General features: G+C 39.1%; 1 protein-coding gene across 3 annotated transcripts in view; it reads right to left on the bottom strand.

Annotated features, from left to right (window-relative positions):
* LOC134495136 (poly(rC)-binding protein 3-like) overlaps nt 1–15,921 on the bottom strand; it is a 166,723-nt gene that overhangs the window by 47,673 nt on the left and 103,129 nt on the right. For all 3 annotated transcript variants that reach the window (XM_063300326.1, XM_063300325.1, XM_063300327.1), the window contains exons 3-5: nt 8,626–8,649; nt 8,483–8,515; nt 2,522–2,638 (exon numbers count right to left, since the gene is read on the bottom strand). In XM_063300326.1, coding sequence (XP_063156396.1) covers nt 2,522–2,638; nt 8,483–8,515; nt 8,626–8,649 — 174 coding nt within the window. The remainder of the gene's footprint in view (nt 1–2,521; nt 2,639–8,482; nt 8,516–8,625; nt 8,650–15,921) is intronic.

Here is a 15,921-nt window from a genome sequence, read left to right as displayed (position 1 = left end):
CATTTCTCCCAGGACCAACCCTTCACCACAATGAGGCAGCATAGCATGACTTATTACATACAATAATAGGATAAGCAAAGAATGGGTTTGGAAGTCCTTGAAGTTAAAAGTAATTTTCCTGGTGGGGTTGGGGGGAAATATTAAAAGTATGCTGCAATAAATGAAAAAATTGGGATGCATATTTTAGTGGAGGAAATATTGTTGACATTGTCAATGTTCTATTTTGTTCTCCATCAAGCTCTTCAATAAAAATAAAAACATTTTTCACAGGCAAGAATCTCCATCTTAACATTTTGTTAAGTTCAGTTCCAGGTGTTATCAGTTATGCTTAGGCCTGTCTCCAGTACGAAGTCCAAGTTGGTAAGATGAGGATGATATCCATAGCAAATTCAACTACAGGTAGTCCTCACTTAATGACAATTTGTTTAGTGATGGTTCAGACTTATGACGGTGCTGGAAAAACCAACTTACAGCCAGTGCTCACACTTATGACCGTCGTAGTGTCCCCACAGTCAAGTGATCACAATTTGGGCACTTGGCAACCAGTTTGCATTTATGACTTTTGCAGCATCCTGTGGTCATGTGATCACCATTTTCAATGTTCCCGGCCGGCTTCTGGCAAACAAAATCAATGGGGAACTGCATAATTCACTTAACGACCACGTGGTTTGCTTAATGAGCACAGTGGTTTGCTCAATGACCATTGCAAACAAGATCGTAAAATCTGGTCAGATTCACTTAATGACCGCTTTGCTTAGCACTAATATTTTGGTCTCAATTGTGGTTGTTAAGCAAGGACAACCTGCATCTTTTCTGCTTTTGTGTATTATACAGAGAAGGAAGACCAGGAAGTTTGTGAGAAATTTAATTTTAAATTAAAATCTAATTTTATTTAGTTGCTTCTCTTGAAAACAAATCTCATTCATATCCAAATTCACCAGAACTAATATAAGAAATTCCTAATTAACCATACTAGGTTGGACCTTAGAGTAGCAGCTTTTTCTCAGTGTTGTCTACCCACCTTCTTCAATGCAATACTGATTTGCTTACAGGATTGATATAACTATTGCAATTAAATAATGCATATGAAACTTTTTGAAGAGCTGAAGGTATTATACAAATGTAAATAATTTTTAACATATCAAATAATGCATGAGTGTCTGTGTCATCTAGCATTCAGATTATAAATTATACATTTTTTGGTTCAAATCTAAAAAGTGATATTGGCCAGGAAGAATGTACAGATTAAAATGAGGGACGTGGAGAGAGTTCCCTATCCAATATGAAGGTGTCTTTTGGACTTCAGAAAAAGCTCAATATACTGTGCCATTATGGTGGTTCATCCACAGGATCAAAGTCTTTTGCCAACATGAAAGCAGCATGGTGCCAATGCAACGCAAGCTCTGCTGCTTCTCCCCGCTTCCCCTCCCCCTCCCGCAGACAGCAGTAGTTAGCTAAACTGACAGTTTCTGGATTTTAATATGCAATTCAGAAACAAAGAGCTGTTTTCACCATGTAATGTTACAGAAATATATTGTATTTGCTTCAGGAATTGATTGCAGTTGGATATAAGTGCAAACAAACAAACAAACAAGAAAGAAAATGTTCAAAGGGCAGGGCCCTTTTCTAAATCCCTCTTTCCCAGGATCTGATTGCAACAGTCCAACAAACCACCTGTGGGGAAACAGGTGGTTTGCTTGTTTAAAGAAGTATAGAAGATTGATAACCACCCAGAGTCGCTTGGTGAGATGGGTGGTGAAGAAATGTGAGAAATGAATAAAAAAATATTCTTTTTCCAAAGCTTCATGTTGACCGTCTTCTAGACATCTGTTCTTGCAGTAAGCCAGACTGAAAGTCCTCATCATGTTAATTTTCATGTTGGATCTTAGCAATAGCTTGCTCACCCGTTTCCACAGCTTTCTTCAGTCTCTCAGTAATATTTTGCCCTTGCGGTTTGACCCCTGCTTTGCCTTGTCCTTTCTTGATTCTGCTTGGCTAGTGTTGTACTGCCCAATAAATACTGGAGAGACCATATTGCTATGATCTTGCCACCAAAATGCTGTTGAGAGAAGGGAGGGTTGTCTGATTGCCAGGATCACTCTGAGGGGAAGACAGACTGAATCCAATCCTCCACCATTCCCTCAAACACTCAAAGTGTTTTGTTTGGGGGTTTAAAGTTTTGAGACGTGGTTGTTGCATCTCTTCCATTTGTAGCTTGCTGGAGTTTGGAGTTTTGAATGGGGACAGGTATGGTGATCAGGTGAAATGCTCTGACTTGCATTCCTGTTATGAATGACTTTGATCTACCTCAGGCTTTCATCCAGGTTCAGACCACAACCCTAGTAAAATAAAATTATGAAACAGCAGGCAAATGGCCTATGTTATCCTTTCCATTGTTACTGCTATGCTACATTTATAAGTATTTTTGAAATAAATATTTACCTCAACGATACAATTTCATTAAAGCAAACATAAAGCAATTAAATGTAGCTTAAGATAAGAATAATTTTTATTTACTTACTTCTTCAAACTTTACTGCAATCATAGAAAAAACTTTAAAAATTGCGTCTGTAGGGCCTGTTATAGTCACAATTCTTTCTGGACAGGAGCCTTCAGAGATGTTGATTCGAGCTCCACTCTGTGAAGACAAAATGCTCTTTCATAAACTTGTTTGGCAAAGATCAAACATAATTATTAGAGTTCATTTGATAATTAAAGACAAGTAATTTGGATTCATAGCACTTACACATGGGTCTGTAATATTGAAAAAAACTAAAGAAAGGTTCAGATAGGCAAGTGACTGATAGTTATACATACAACTTTGAAAAATGTTTTTTTATTTAAAATATTTATGACTTGTCAATTTTGAAACATCTTAAATCCAGTAAATATATACAAATATCAATATCAATATCATTTATTTATTTATTTAAATGCATTGGCTGCTCAACTCCAGTGGCCTAGAGGTAGCAGGTGTACTATAATAATAAAACACATACAGTAACAACAGACTCTCATGTGTCAAGATTAGTAAAAGTATTTTCCGCATGAGTCTGAATTATAACAACATCCATATATGATTTATTTTGTGTGCACTGGGGAGGGCATTCCAAAGAATAGGGATCATAACAGGAAAAAACGCTTCTTCCTTGCTGTTGAAAGAATGGCTGTGGAAGAATAGGATGTGATATGATCAGTTGTCCTCTGATGATGTTTGCAGCAGTTAATCTATATGAGAAAAGCTACATATACTGGGCCACATGTTTCCAGGTCAGATATAAGGTTTCAGTATTATCTTACAACACCCTATCCCCAAGTTATTTTATAACCCTTGCCCCCCCAAACCTTACATCTGCAATGCTTGAAATAGTTTTCCTATATGACTGTAGGTATGCATACCTTTTAAAGCTGATAATGAATACAAAGCAAAGTGCTAATTATTGTCATGAAAACAGAGGATAATCATGAATGCTGCCCTTCAGCCTGGTATGCACCTAATTTAGCTTCATGGTTATGTAACAGCCAGTCAACACAATATCTTACTTGCCCGAAGTACCACAGAGTTTTTACTCTTCTGCATTTTTATATCTTCCCTTCAGCAATTCATCAGGATAGATTTAAGAACATACTACTTGGTGACAGACTCTGCTCAGGTGGGGAAGGAGCACTAGAAATTGGCCTATTATGTACTTTTGTACTGCCTCTTTTACAGGGACATTCACAGCTCCATGATAGCACCAGTTATATAAAAGATCCCAGGTGTTCTTTATGGTTTTTTATCACTTATGACCTCATGCTAAGTATTCAATACAGTGTTAACAAAAGAGTGTTAAAGTCAGTGCTCAGAAAGCAATGATTTTGAGTCAAAGACAAGCCATTCAATAATATGGTTTTCCAAATTTATGCTCCAGCCATAGATGCAAAGAAAACAGGAGATGAACTATGCTATGTTGATTTGCAATATCTTGTTGACACAACACCAAAAACACTCCCCCCCCAAAGATGTATAGAAGACTGTAATGCTAAAGTTGAAAATAAAATAACATCTGAATAATGGGAAAATGTGGTCCCAGTGGTATGAAGCAAAACAGGAGACAGAGTTCTGCAAAGAAAATTCAATATTTATAGCAAATAGTTGTCAAGCCCCTCACAGCTTAAGGGGTAAGATCAAGAAAGCAAGAACTACATAAATTTCAGAAAAATAATGCTAGTAAATACAGAATCCTGCAAAATTTAAGAGGAATTTCCCACCTTCATTTATAGTGAGATAATTAAGGTGGGGTCTCTTTGAATGATTTGAAACACATCTTCCCAGGTCTCTTGCCACTTGAACTAAATTGCTGTTTATGTAATAAGCTGTCAGTCAACTTGCCCCCTATCTCTTGATTGTTTATGACTACCCTCCCTTCCATTCCTTTCCTAGCCTTCCCACAGTCTCTCATATCACCTTGTTCCAGCAACTTCAAAGACACATGAAGTTATCATATAGACAACTCAGAATTCAAATTTACTATATTCTCTGCAGGGTAGTAGGAGCTATATGCCCTCAGCAAAAACAAGACTTTGGTTCAAATTCCTTGCAAAATTACAACTTAAACTTGAGAAAACAAATAAAAACCCACAGGACAATGACTTTGGCAATATTGCATATGATTATGGAGTGAAAGTAAAGAATATAGTTAATGGATTAGCTTTGATAAATACAGTGCCTGAAGAACTCTAGATTGGAATTTGTGACATCATTAAAAATGAAGCAAACCAAAACATTCCAAAAAGCAAAAAATATCAAAATATTTATCTGCTGTTGTGTTGAAAATAGTTGCAGAAAGGTGGAAAGAAAAAGGCAACAGAAACAGGAAAATTTGCCATCCTAAATGTTGAGCAAGAAGACAGAAAGAGTTATATTTAAATAAGTAATACAAAGAAATCAAGGATAATATTGAATGGAAAATTATTTAAGAAAATTATAGAAATCAGTTATACAAATATGGATATGATAAAAGATAAAAAGGGCAAATATAGAAGATATAAAGGAGTGATGGAAGAAATAGATAGAATGGCTCAAAAATTCACAGGGATGGTGACTGGAGCCATGAAATAAAAAGATATCTGCTACTTGGGAGAAAGACTATAACAAACGGTAGTGGTAAGGCTGACCCCCTTATGAAGGAAAATATAAAGCTCTGGCAGAGCAGAAGATGATGCTGGTGTGCTCCTAACTTAGAGGCAACTCTTCTATAAGGGGTTCCAAGTTGCATAAATCTTAACAAGATTGTACAGACAAAATAAAAACCAGAGACAAAATAGTAGACTTAATCACTTAAAATAACAGAAATTAAACTCCACGCATAAGTTCTAGCCAGACTTGCTACCAGTTTCTTAGCATGACCTGATGCCTGAAGCTAACATAACTTGCTTGCTTTCTTGGGCTTTCTCCAGCTTCTTACAGATTTTCCTTTTATCTGAAGAGATTAATCTCCTTTTCCCTACCTCAGTATAGCTTTTGTCAACCCTATGAGGTAAACCAGATCAGGAAAGTGACTCCATAGGAAGTACTGAACTATAATTTATTGAGATAAATTACAGAATCTTGCAAGTCTGTTTGTGTTTTTCCCTTCCCTCCCTCTTATGCCCCAGAGAATTGCCAGGGTGAGGGGCAGTCTGAGTCTTTTTCTAATGCTTTCCATCCTCCCTGGGCATACTGCAAGTTTCAGCACCTGTTCTTGTACTAAAAGCTTCTGGATGCCTTATCCAAGGTTATCTCCATGGCCCCCTACACCACCTCCCCCATTAGACTCAATCTCCCATACTTTGTGTAAAGAAAACCCTGGAAAGGAGATGGGAATGCATTGCTGATTCCCTCTTCTCCCTCCCAGTCAGTAACTCTTGTAAATCGGAGGTAGACGGAGTGGCACTTTCCCCTCTCCTCTTGCAGTTGTCTGGACCTGCTCTCACTGTCCTCTCCTGGTGGATCTCCCAGTAAGTCCTGCAGCCCAGAAGTGGATGGAGCTGGAGAGCCTTCCTCTCTCTGGCTGCACACTCATCTGTTCTGGTGAGCCCCTTGTGCTGGGAAATACAGAGTCTTCTTCTTCCTGTGACTGAAGCACTGGCAAATCACAAGGATGAGATTTTCCTGGAAACTGCAGATGAAACTGGTGTATTAGGTATTGGACATGGATGTTTGTTGTGCTTTCCCATGATTCAGGATAGCTCTTATCAGGTATTCCAATTTTTTCCCCTTGCATTTGGTGTCCAGATAAGCTGCCACTTCGTTCTCTTCCTCCCCATCCACCAGAATGAGGGGAGGTAGAAGATCTTGAGCATAAGCTGTGGGGGTGGGGGGTTATGGTGGTTCACAGACGAATAGTGATGATGGAAGACAGGATGAACCTTCATTGATGCAGGCAACTGCAGACAAAAGGCCACTGGGTTAATTTGTTGCACAACCAGGAAGGGGCCAATAAATTTTGAGTCCAGTTTCTTTGAGGGCCATGGAAAAGAGAAGAACTAAGTTGAAAGCCAAACTGAATCTCCTGCTGTAATTTTTGTCCCTTCCTGCTTGTGTGCATCTGCTGTCTGCTTGTATGTAGCTTTTGCTGTATACAAGTATATTCCTTTAAGAGAAGTTGAGCTGCCTGCCTCTCTTGCAGCAAGTCTGAGCCATGAGGCAAGGTCATTCCCACGGCTCCCTGCACTTTTTACTCTTCTCCCTTTCCCCTGGAGAGGTGGAGAAGGGGTTGAGGGGAATCTGTTATCTACTTACATGGCGGTTGCTATGGTTCATAAATAATTAGGTTCAAAGTCTGTGAATGTCTAAGCCTATCTGGCAGGCAGGCTGGCAGGCAAGCAGACTGCCAGAATTGGGGGTTGTAGCCTGCATATTCACTGCACAAGCCAAACAAAATATTAAAATATTAAAGTGAAGAGACATTACAGTGACAACAAATATATGATTTTCCCGATTGGCTGTGGAATCTGGATCATCAGAAAGGCTTCTGAATGAAGAAAAAATGTTCTCTTTGAATTGTGGAGCTAGGGAAAATTGTTGGGAATACCTTGGACCAGAAGACTGAATCAATACTAAATAAAACCAGATGCTTACTGGAAACAATAATAAAATGGAGATATTTGGGGCACATAATGTGAAAAGAGTCAGTATGGTGTAGTGGTTAAGGTACAGGGCTAGAAACTGGGAGGCCATGACTTCTAGTCCCGCCTTGGGCACAAAGTTGTCCAGTCCCTCTCTCTCAGAGAAGGAGGCAATGGCAAACCACTCCCAAAAATCTTGCCAAGAAAACTGCAGGGACTTGTCCAGGCAGCCTCTGAGAATAAGTCACAACTGAACGGATTAAAAAAAATGTGAAAGTAAAAGTCACCGGATGCTTGGAAAAATGGAAGTCAATAGAAAAAGAGGCTGATAGAAGACAAGATCTATAGGTATTATCACTGGCAACACAAATCTGAATACAAAAAAACTCAAAAGAGTAGTTACAGACAGACAATCCTGGTGGAATGGTATCCATTGGGACATGAAGAGTCAGAAGCTACTGAATGCCTGAATAAAGTTTTGCAGTTTAGCAATTTAATTTTAAGTCCTTTAGCTTAGTTTTAATATTTTAGTATTTGCATTTAAATTCTATTTTAGATTATTGTTCTTTAGGCTTTCTTTCTGATTTGTAATTCTTTAAAAATATATTATAATTATTACAACAGTGAAATACAAAGGAAAATGTCTACTTTAGATAATAACTGCAGAATAAAACAAACAGCTACTAAGCATAAAAACATTAAGGGAAAACTTTCTAGTGACACATTTCTTCTTTCCCTTCTGTTTATTTCTCAAACCACTGATCACAACCTAGATATTTATACTTTACATTGAGCACTGAAGATTATTGCTAATATCTATTGAAGTCTTTTCACTTATTATTTTTAATTGGTCTCATACTTTTTCTGTTATGTACCTACAGAATTCTGGTCAGCGACTATAATAAGGTACTATGATTTTGCCACAGATTTACTAGATTAATGAGAGGTAGACATATATTTAAAAGATGAACAGTAGAAAATTAAGAGAATAATAATGCAGTCCAATCTGGCTAACTCCATTGCTCTTTGAATAATTAATTTGAAAAAATTGGATCAAGCTAACATTAATCCATTTGTATCCTCTTCTGTCTCCAACAAGTTTAGGATAATATAAATGAAATGTCCCATTTTACCTTCACAAATTTATAAGGCTGAATGAAAAGGATGTAGTGAGTTTCATTACTGAACAGATGGATTATAAATCAGTTTGCTTATAGTGCAATTGCACTGTAAGTAGTGTAAGTTTCCACTTTTGTTAGAAAATTGCAGATCTGCTTTATAGCCACTTAGTGGCAGCCCTGATTTATACCACTATCATCAATCCCAGAGCACTAGCAGCAGCCATTTTTGAAATACAAAAGAATGTAAATCAGGTTTCTATTTTATTGTTTACCTCCTCCCTCATCTTCTTAACTGTTTCACCTTTCTGTTGAAGAAATGAAAACATGTATTAGCTTGTGCCGACAAAGTTTTTGTAAAAATATTAAATAAATCAAGTCTCTAATAAATTTAGCCTTGAATAAATGGCTTACTGACCTTTCCAATAATGCTGCCAACCTCCTGAAAAAGAAAGCAAAATGAGAGATTGATCTATCTGTCAATAAAAATAAACACAATAATTATAACCTTGATTAGATATATTCAGTATGTCACAAGTTTTAATTCTAAAAGCAGGATGTTAAATGTGGCATGCTCTTTATAAGAGTAGTACCTGAAATGTACTTTGATCAGAAAGTTAGAATACTGAAATATGAGGTGGTGAACTAACAATCTACATTCTTGACATAGCTTCTATAGCATATAAATCCATTCAGTTCTTAGACCCATCTGTAAAAAACTCCATGGGTTATTAGAGATCAAGAATTATAAAATCAGGAGGGTTGTACAAATGCCTAGTTAATCAGACAAGGTATACTACCATTTATAGATAAGGAGTACTGAGTCTAAAGTTAGGTAAAGGTAAAGGTTCCCATTTAGTCATGACAGACACTAGGGGGCCATGCTCATCTCTGTTTCATGGCGGAAGAGCCAGCATTGTCCGAAGATGCTTCTGTGGTAATGTGGCCAGCATGACAGGGACAGAACACCGTTATCTTCCCACTGAAGTGGCACCTATTTACTCACATTTGCATGCTTTTGAACTGCTAGGTTGGCAAGAGCTGGGGTGAGTGTGGGAGCTCACTCCGTCATGTGGCACTCAGGTCTCAAACCGCCGAACTTGCAACCTTCTGGTCAACAAGACTGGCTTCTTAACCACTGAGCCACGATGCCCCCTAAAGAGTCTAAAGTTACCAGTCCACATGTATTAACAGTGTTTTTAGCAGAAGGGCTTGTTGGTACAGTACTCTAGCTTCCTATTTCTACCTACTAGCATCAGTGGACAGAAAAAGACATGGATAAGCATGCGGAAAAGTGTTATCACCAAAATACTCTTTCTTCAACAAATAGGGGAGAAAAGAGTCAAGTGAGTTAAGCAGAAATAATGGACCTGTTTACACTTAAACACAAGCAAAATGCTTTCCCCTTTACTATATGAAAACCACACACAAAGCTTGTATTTATGTAATAGATGATAATATGTATGTATTATGTATGTATTTTATTGGGGTTTATACGTTTCTTATTTTACACCCGAATATAAATCAAGTAGATCAGATATTGAAATGTTTGAAATACTTACTGGCCCCTTTAAAGGACCCCTCCTTCACACACATTTGCTTCTATCAATAAAATCACGCACAATGAAATCATTTGGTAATAAATAAAAGTAATCACACCCACAAACCCTACAGGTAAAGTATCCTGCCATTCTATAAAAATCAGACACTTTAGCAGCTGCAACCCAGAACAGATCATAAAACCCATTAAGGAAAAGACCAAAGGTAATAAGTCTTGGAAGGCTTTCCTAAAAGCTTGCAGCACTATGTCTTACAATAAAAATCAGCTGTTATTTCTGGACCATCTTTAAAGGCAAAGTGATGGTGAGTACATTCCAGCTTAGATATTATTAGCATATGAATAATTAAAGCAAGGAATCTAGTCTAATACCTTAAAAACAGTGTTGGCTAGATCACTTGGCTAAACTTCATCAGTTAGAACCAGACACTATAAAGGATGATTCCCAAGTTGCACACTTAGTCTTTCAAAGGATAGTACAAATCTACTGAAGACTACTTGTAAGCCACAGTTTAGAGTACTTGGCTTCCCTATCTTATCTGGATTAACTTTCAGCTTGTTTACCCAATCTGAAACAGCTGGCAGTTTCCCTTTAGAATCTCAGAACCAGGGATGAACTTGAAATAGAATCACCTGCATATTGACAATACTTCACCCCAAGAGTCTAGTTGTTTGTCCACAGCAGTTCCTGGAAATACTGAAAAGCACCAGAAGAAGATGGAAACTTGTACTACCTGTAGATTAACAGCCCTGGGTTACAGCAAGAATCTGCAACACCCTTTTCTGAGACTCCCAAGTAATATGTTTCTCTTTATTTCATGGCTAGAATCATTATTTCTTTGAAGTTTTGATCCTGTGAATGATAAAATCTGTTATTCTCCAACTTCTTTGTATATTTTCATTGGGTAACTTGAACTATTATTTTTCTTCTTATCCTAACACTGTCCAAGGACACCCTCAAACTGTATAAAATGTGTTAGATTTTTATCATCCATTATGAGGGAATCAGGAAACTGTTGTGACTTGAAACTGTGACAATAAGGCAGGATAGGGATCTGCAGTGGAACAGCAGATTTTATGCTGGTGTAATTTTTTGCTGACTCTTGTATGGGTCAGCATTATTTGTTTTGAATGAATTTAAATCTCCATAGGATACTGAAGGAACTAGCTGATGATCTGGCTGTTACCATGAGAGATCCTGGAGGACTGGTGAGGTGACAGGTGGATGAAGAACTTCAAAAAAGCAGGAAAGGAGGATCTAGAGAATTATAGCTGAGAGCTGAGTTAGTTTGATATTGATACCTGGGAAAGTTCCAGAGTGGATAATAAAATGAATGTTCTGTAAACACCTTGAAACCAAAGCCAGAAACTAACTAGATGTCAGCATGGATTTGTTAACAAGTACCAGACTAAACTTATTTTGTTTTTGGGTACTACCTTAATAGATTATGAGCATTCTATAGATGAAATATATATTGATTTTGGAAAAGCTTTTCACAAAGTATCCTATGACACTCTGATCATCAATGGTTCCTCACTGAACAAACATGAGGTATAAAATGCAGTGCCATAAGAGTCAGTCTCTCTTCTCTCTCAATTTGTATCCCCAAGTAGTAGCTAACCTTCCCAAGGCATTTCACCTCTACTTCTGTGTTCAAATTGGATACAATTTCATCAATGTCCCTTTGACACTCATAACAGAGAATCAGATCATCCACGAATGTCAGAATGAACATGTCTCTGCCATTCTTGTGCTGTGTGTAAAGGCAGGATCAGCTTTGCCTTGAGTGAAACCTTGCTTTATTAGCATCTGGTTTAATTTCACATTCCAGGCCCTGGCTGCTGGTTTCAGCCCATAGATCCCCTTCTGAAGCCTACACACTAAATGCTGGTTCTTTGGATCAGTGAACCCTTCAGGTTGTTGCATATACAACTCCTCCTGAATTTCCCCATGCAAGAATGTTGCTTTAATGTCTATATGTTCCACGTGCACGTTTCTACTTGCAGCTAGACTTAAGAGAAGTCGAATTGTTGTGTGGGTCACAACAGGTGCAAAAGTTTGGTCACAATCTTCCCCATACTTTTGTGAATAGCCCTTGGCTACCAGTCTAGCTTTGCACCTTTGGACTTCTCCCTTCTCATTCTGTTTGGCCTTAAAGACTCATTTGCAACCAATTGCCTTTTTGCCAACAGGTAACTTTGTGAGTGTTCAAGTGTTGTTGTGTTGCAGAGCCTCAAACTCTTCTTGAGCTGCTTTCCTCCACTTACTTGCTTCAGCTGGTGGAAGCTGCTGTACTTCCTTCCATTATGTAGGCTCTTTCGGCAATGCCACTCCTGTGAGGTAGGACAGTCGCTTGGCTGGAACTCCCTTGTTGGGTCGCGATGAGTGCCTCAGGTCCAGAACAGGACTCAGGTCTGGATGATACTGCATCTCTGCCCCTTCTGTTCCTCCTGGTTCCTCATCATCTGACTCAGGCGGAGTCTCCGTCTTGATGTCCTCTCTCTGGGCTTGCCTGCTTGCTGCATCTGGAAACACTGGGTAAGGTTCTTTGAACAAGTCATCATCACCTCCCCCTTCTGCAGTGCTATTGAGGATTCTTATTTGGCTCTGTTTCATCTGTTGCTTTTGTTGGTAATCTATTTTGTAGGTAAGTAACTGTCACTGCTACTTCCCCCCGTCTGTTACCCCCAACAGATGCCTGAATTGGCCCACACAGCTCGGTGTGATTCTGCTCCAGGGGCTGCTTGGAGCACGTGGTGCTTTGTTTTGAAGTTGCAGGCCTTGTGGCCTTTCCCTGCATGCACTCTTTGAGCCTTGCATAAGTCTTACCACAGTCCTTGCTTGCCAATCCATTTTTCTTCATCTGGAGAATTGCATTTGAATCTCTGCATTCAAATTTTCTGTCCCAGAAAGTGGCTCTGTTGTCCTTCCTTCCTTGGTGACTAGCCACACGTGGCATGCCTGTCCTCTCACAATGGAGAAAAATCAAACCTTGATCTAGGAATCCTGTTAAAAAGACACCTCTTTGATCCATTATTTAGCATCTATTACATTTGAATCGAAGGGTATGCCCCTTTTTCATGAGGACAGATGTACTAATCAGGTTCGTTCTCAATCCTGGAACATACAAAATGTTAGTTGCAATCATATTTCTCTGGGTGGTTCCATTTCTACACCTGAGGAGGCACATCCCTCCCCTTCTACTGGGAGCCAAACTGATTTCTTCCTTTGAACTTGGGTTCAATTCAATAAAGAAATCTGGATCATTAATCATATGCATACTGCATCCACTGTGTCCTAACTGCCAGGAAACACTCTGAGACAAGGAACTGGTCTCTAATGTTTTATTGCTTGTACATAACAGGAATCCTAACAAACTGAAGAAGCGTGGGAAAAACCCAGCCATATAAACCCCAAAGGTTAAGGCGGTCCCGATCTGTGTCTCTTTGAATGGTACCTAATTCCTCAGTGCTATGCATGCGCTTAACAGTCTGGATGGGAGCCCCCTGCTCACCATCCTTACTCATGACACACTGTCTAATAAAAGAAGAGCCACTTTTATTAATTGCTGAAAATGCAACAAGAGTTGTTTCTGGAGCCTTTTGTCTGTTGGTTTTCTGATCTGCCTTCCTGGCCTAACAATTTTTCTTTAAGTGTCCACTCTTTCCACAAAAATGGCACTTGATGGCTTTCTTTGTCTTTGAAGCACTTTTCTGCTTCTGACCTCCATCTTTGCCCTGAAGCTTTGAAAACTAGCTTGCCTCTTGATGCGTCTGTTTTGCATTTGAATAGAAAGTCTGCCTGTAATGTTCAGATTTCAATTGTTGAATTAAATCTGAGAGAGGCTGGGTAGATTCTCTGTAACTTGCAGCAAAGCTTGAGAAACTTTGAGGGAGAGATCCTAATAAAAATCCAACTTGAATTCTATTATCCAAAATCACATCATTATAAGCAAGCTTGTGCAATAATGATTGAACTTTGGAAATATGCTCATCAGTATCTCCATCTGGTTGCAGCTTTACATTGGATAACTCTCTCACCAAATTAACAACTTGGGAGTCTCCTCCTTCTCCAAAGAGTTTAAACAATTCCTCCATCATTTCTTTTGCAGTCTTTCTGTGCTGGATCTACACCAACATTGATCCATTCAAGGAACTCATAATTAGTTCTTGCAGTTTCAGGTCACTGGCTGCCCAGTTTGCATAGTTTTCTGAATCTAGACTAGGAGGATTTTCCTTTAAAACATTATACAGATTCAGAACCTTTGCCTGCCTCTCTACCCAAATTCTCCAGGGATAAAATTCTCCTGGTTTGAGTTTAAAAATCATCGGGTTGTAAGGCAGTATACTGACCATCTTGTCTAAGCAAAAGGATTTAAAATTACTTCAACAAGGAAAATTTCTTCACTTTATGCTTAAGGCTTTTTCTTTTTGTGTAAGATAACCCCTCAGTAGCTAGACTGAGTATTCTCCCAAAAACAACAACGCTCATGCAAAAAACAAAACAAGCCCCAAAGAAAATTTCTCTTTCTGAAAAAAGCCTGGGCCCATAACCCAATGAAGCCAATTTAGTGGCCTGCTAGAACCACTGAAATGGAGCAGAGCTTATAACACAGCTGAGATGCTGGCACAGAAAAAGAAAATTCTCTTAGATAGCTTCAATGAGCATGTCAGGTTATGGATCTTACACACTCAGCCCTCCCAAGCATAAAGAATCACACGCTTAGACAAATTAGGTTAAGAATTTCTTACTGACTTTATTGTTGCTTCTGTTACATCCATCTTTATGGAAAAGATGACGTTCCTTTGTTCTTCTTTCTTTCTAAATACTTAGTTTGCCCTAAACCCTCAGCTGTCTTTGCTGCCAAGGGCTGTGTGAAAGAAAGGGGCAGAATCTTTAATCAAGGCCCGAGTACATGGCCCTGATGAATGGAGAGCAGAGCAGAATGCTTGCTTCTCCCTGGGTGGAAGAAGGAGAAAAGAGAGAGACAGGAAGTGGCAGTGGCAATGAACAGCTTCTTCAACTCAATTTATATGCTAATTCACATGCTAATGAGGCATGCTAGATTTGCCAGGACTTTCAACAGATCCATGTGGATTGAAAATTGTCCTGGAGAATTAATGGTACTAGGCCTTGAGGATAGAAGTTAAGCTTTAACCAAAGGTTTATGGAAGTTGATTCCATAAACTCTTGATTCAACTTCTACCTGTCTCCAGTTGTAAATGTGCGTTGGGGACACTACGAGAGAGAAAGCTGCTCTGATGAATTTAGATTGTACTCTCTCCAAAGAGGTGAAACAAGAGGTGAAACAAAAAGCTGGGGAGCCAACCAGAGTTCCGTAAAGGAACTGGGCTAGTGGCTTCGCCTGAAAGAGATTAAGTGTGGCTGGAACAAAGTATCCTCCCTTGTTGTTGTTTATTCGTTCAGTCGCTTCCGACTCTTCGTGACTTCATGGACCAGCCCACACCAGAACTTCCTTTCGGTCGTCAACACCCCCAGCTCCCCCAGGGATGAGTCCATCACCTCTAGAATATCATCCATCCATCTTGCCCTTGGTCGGCCCCTCTTCCTTTTGCCTTCCACTCTCCCTACCATCAGCATCTTCTCCAGGGTGTCCTGTCTTCTCATTATGTGGCCAAAGGATTTCAGTTTTGCCTTTAATATCATTCCCTCAAGTGAGCAGTCTGGCTTGATTTCCTGGAGGATGGACTGGTTTGATCTTCTTGCAGTCCAAGGCACTCTCAGAATTTTCCTCCAACACCACAGTTCAAAAGCATCGATCTTCCTTCTCTCAGCCTTCCTTATGGTCCAGCTCTCACAGCCATATGTTACTACGGGGAACACCATTGCTTTAACTATGCGGACCTTTGTTGTCAGTGTGATGTCTCTGCTCTTAACTATTTTATCAAGATTTGTCATTGCTCTTCTCCCAAGGATTAAATGTCTTCTGATTTCCTGACTGCAGTCAGCATCTGCAGTAATCTTTGCACCTAGGAATACAAAGTCTTTCACTGCTTCTACATTTTCTCCCTCTATTTGCCAGTTATCAATCAAGCTGGTTGCCATAATCTTGGTTTTTTTGAGGTTTAGCTGCAAGCCAGCTTTTGCACTTTCTTCTTTCACCTTCATCATAAGGCTCCTCAGTTCCTCTTCGC

Source organism: Candoia aspera, chromosome 4, assembly GCF_035149785.1.
Source record: "Candoia aspera isolate rCanAsp1 chromosome 4, rCanAsp1.hap2, whole genome shotgun sequence".
Taxonomy (NCBI): domain Eukaryota; kingdom Metazoa; phylum Chordata; class Lepidosauria; order Squamata; family Boidae; genus Candoia; species Candoia aspera.
The sequence above is the reverse complement of the archived record's forward strand: the minus strand, read 5'-3'. Positions and strand labels throughout refer to the sequence as shown.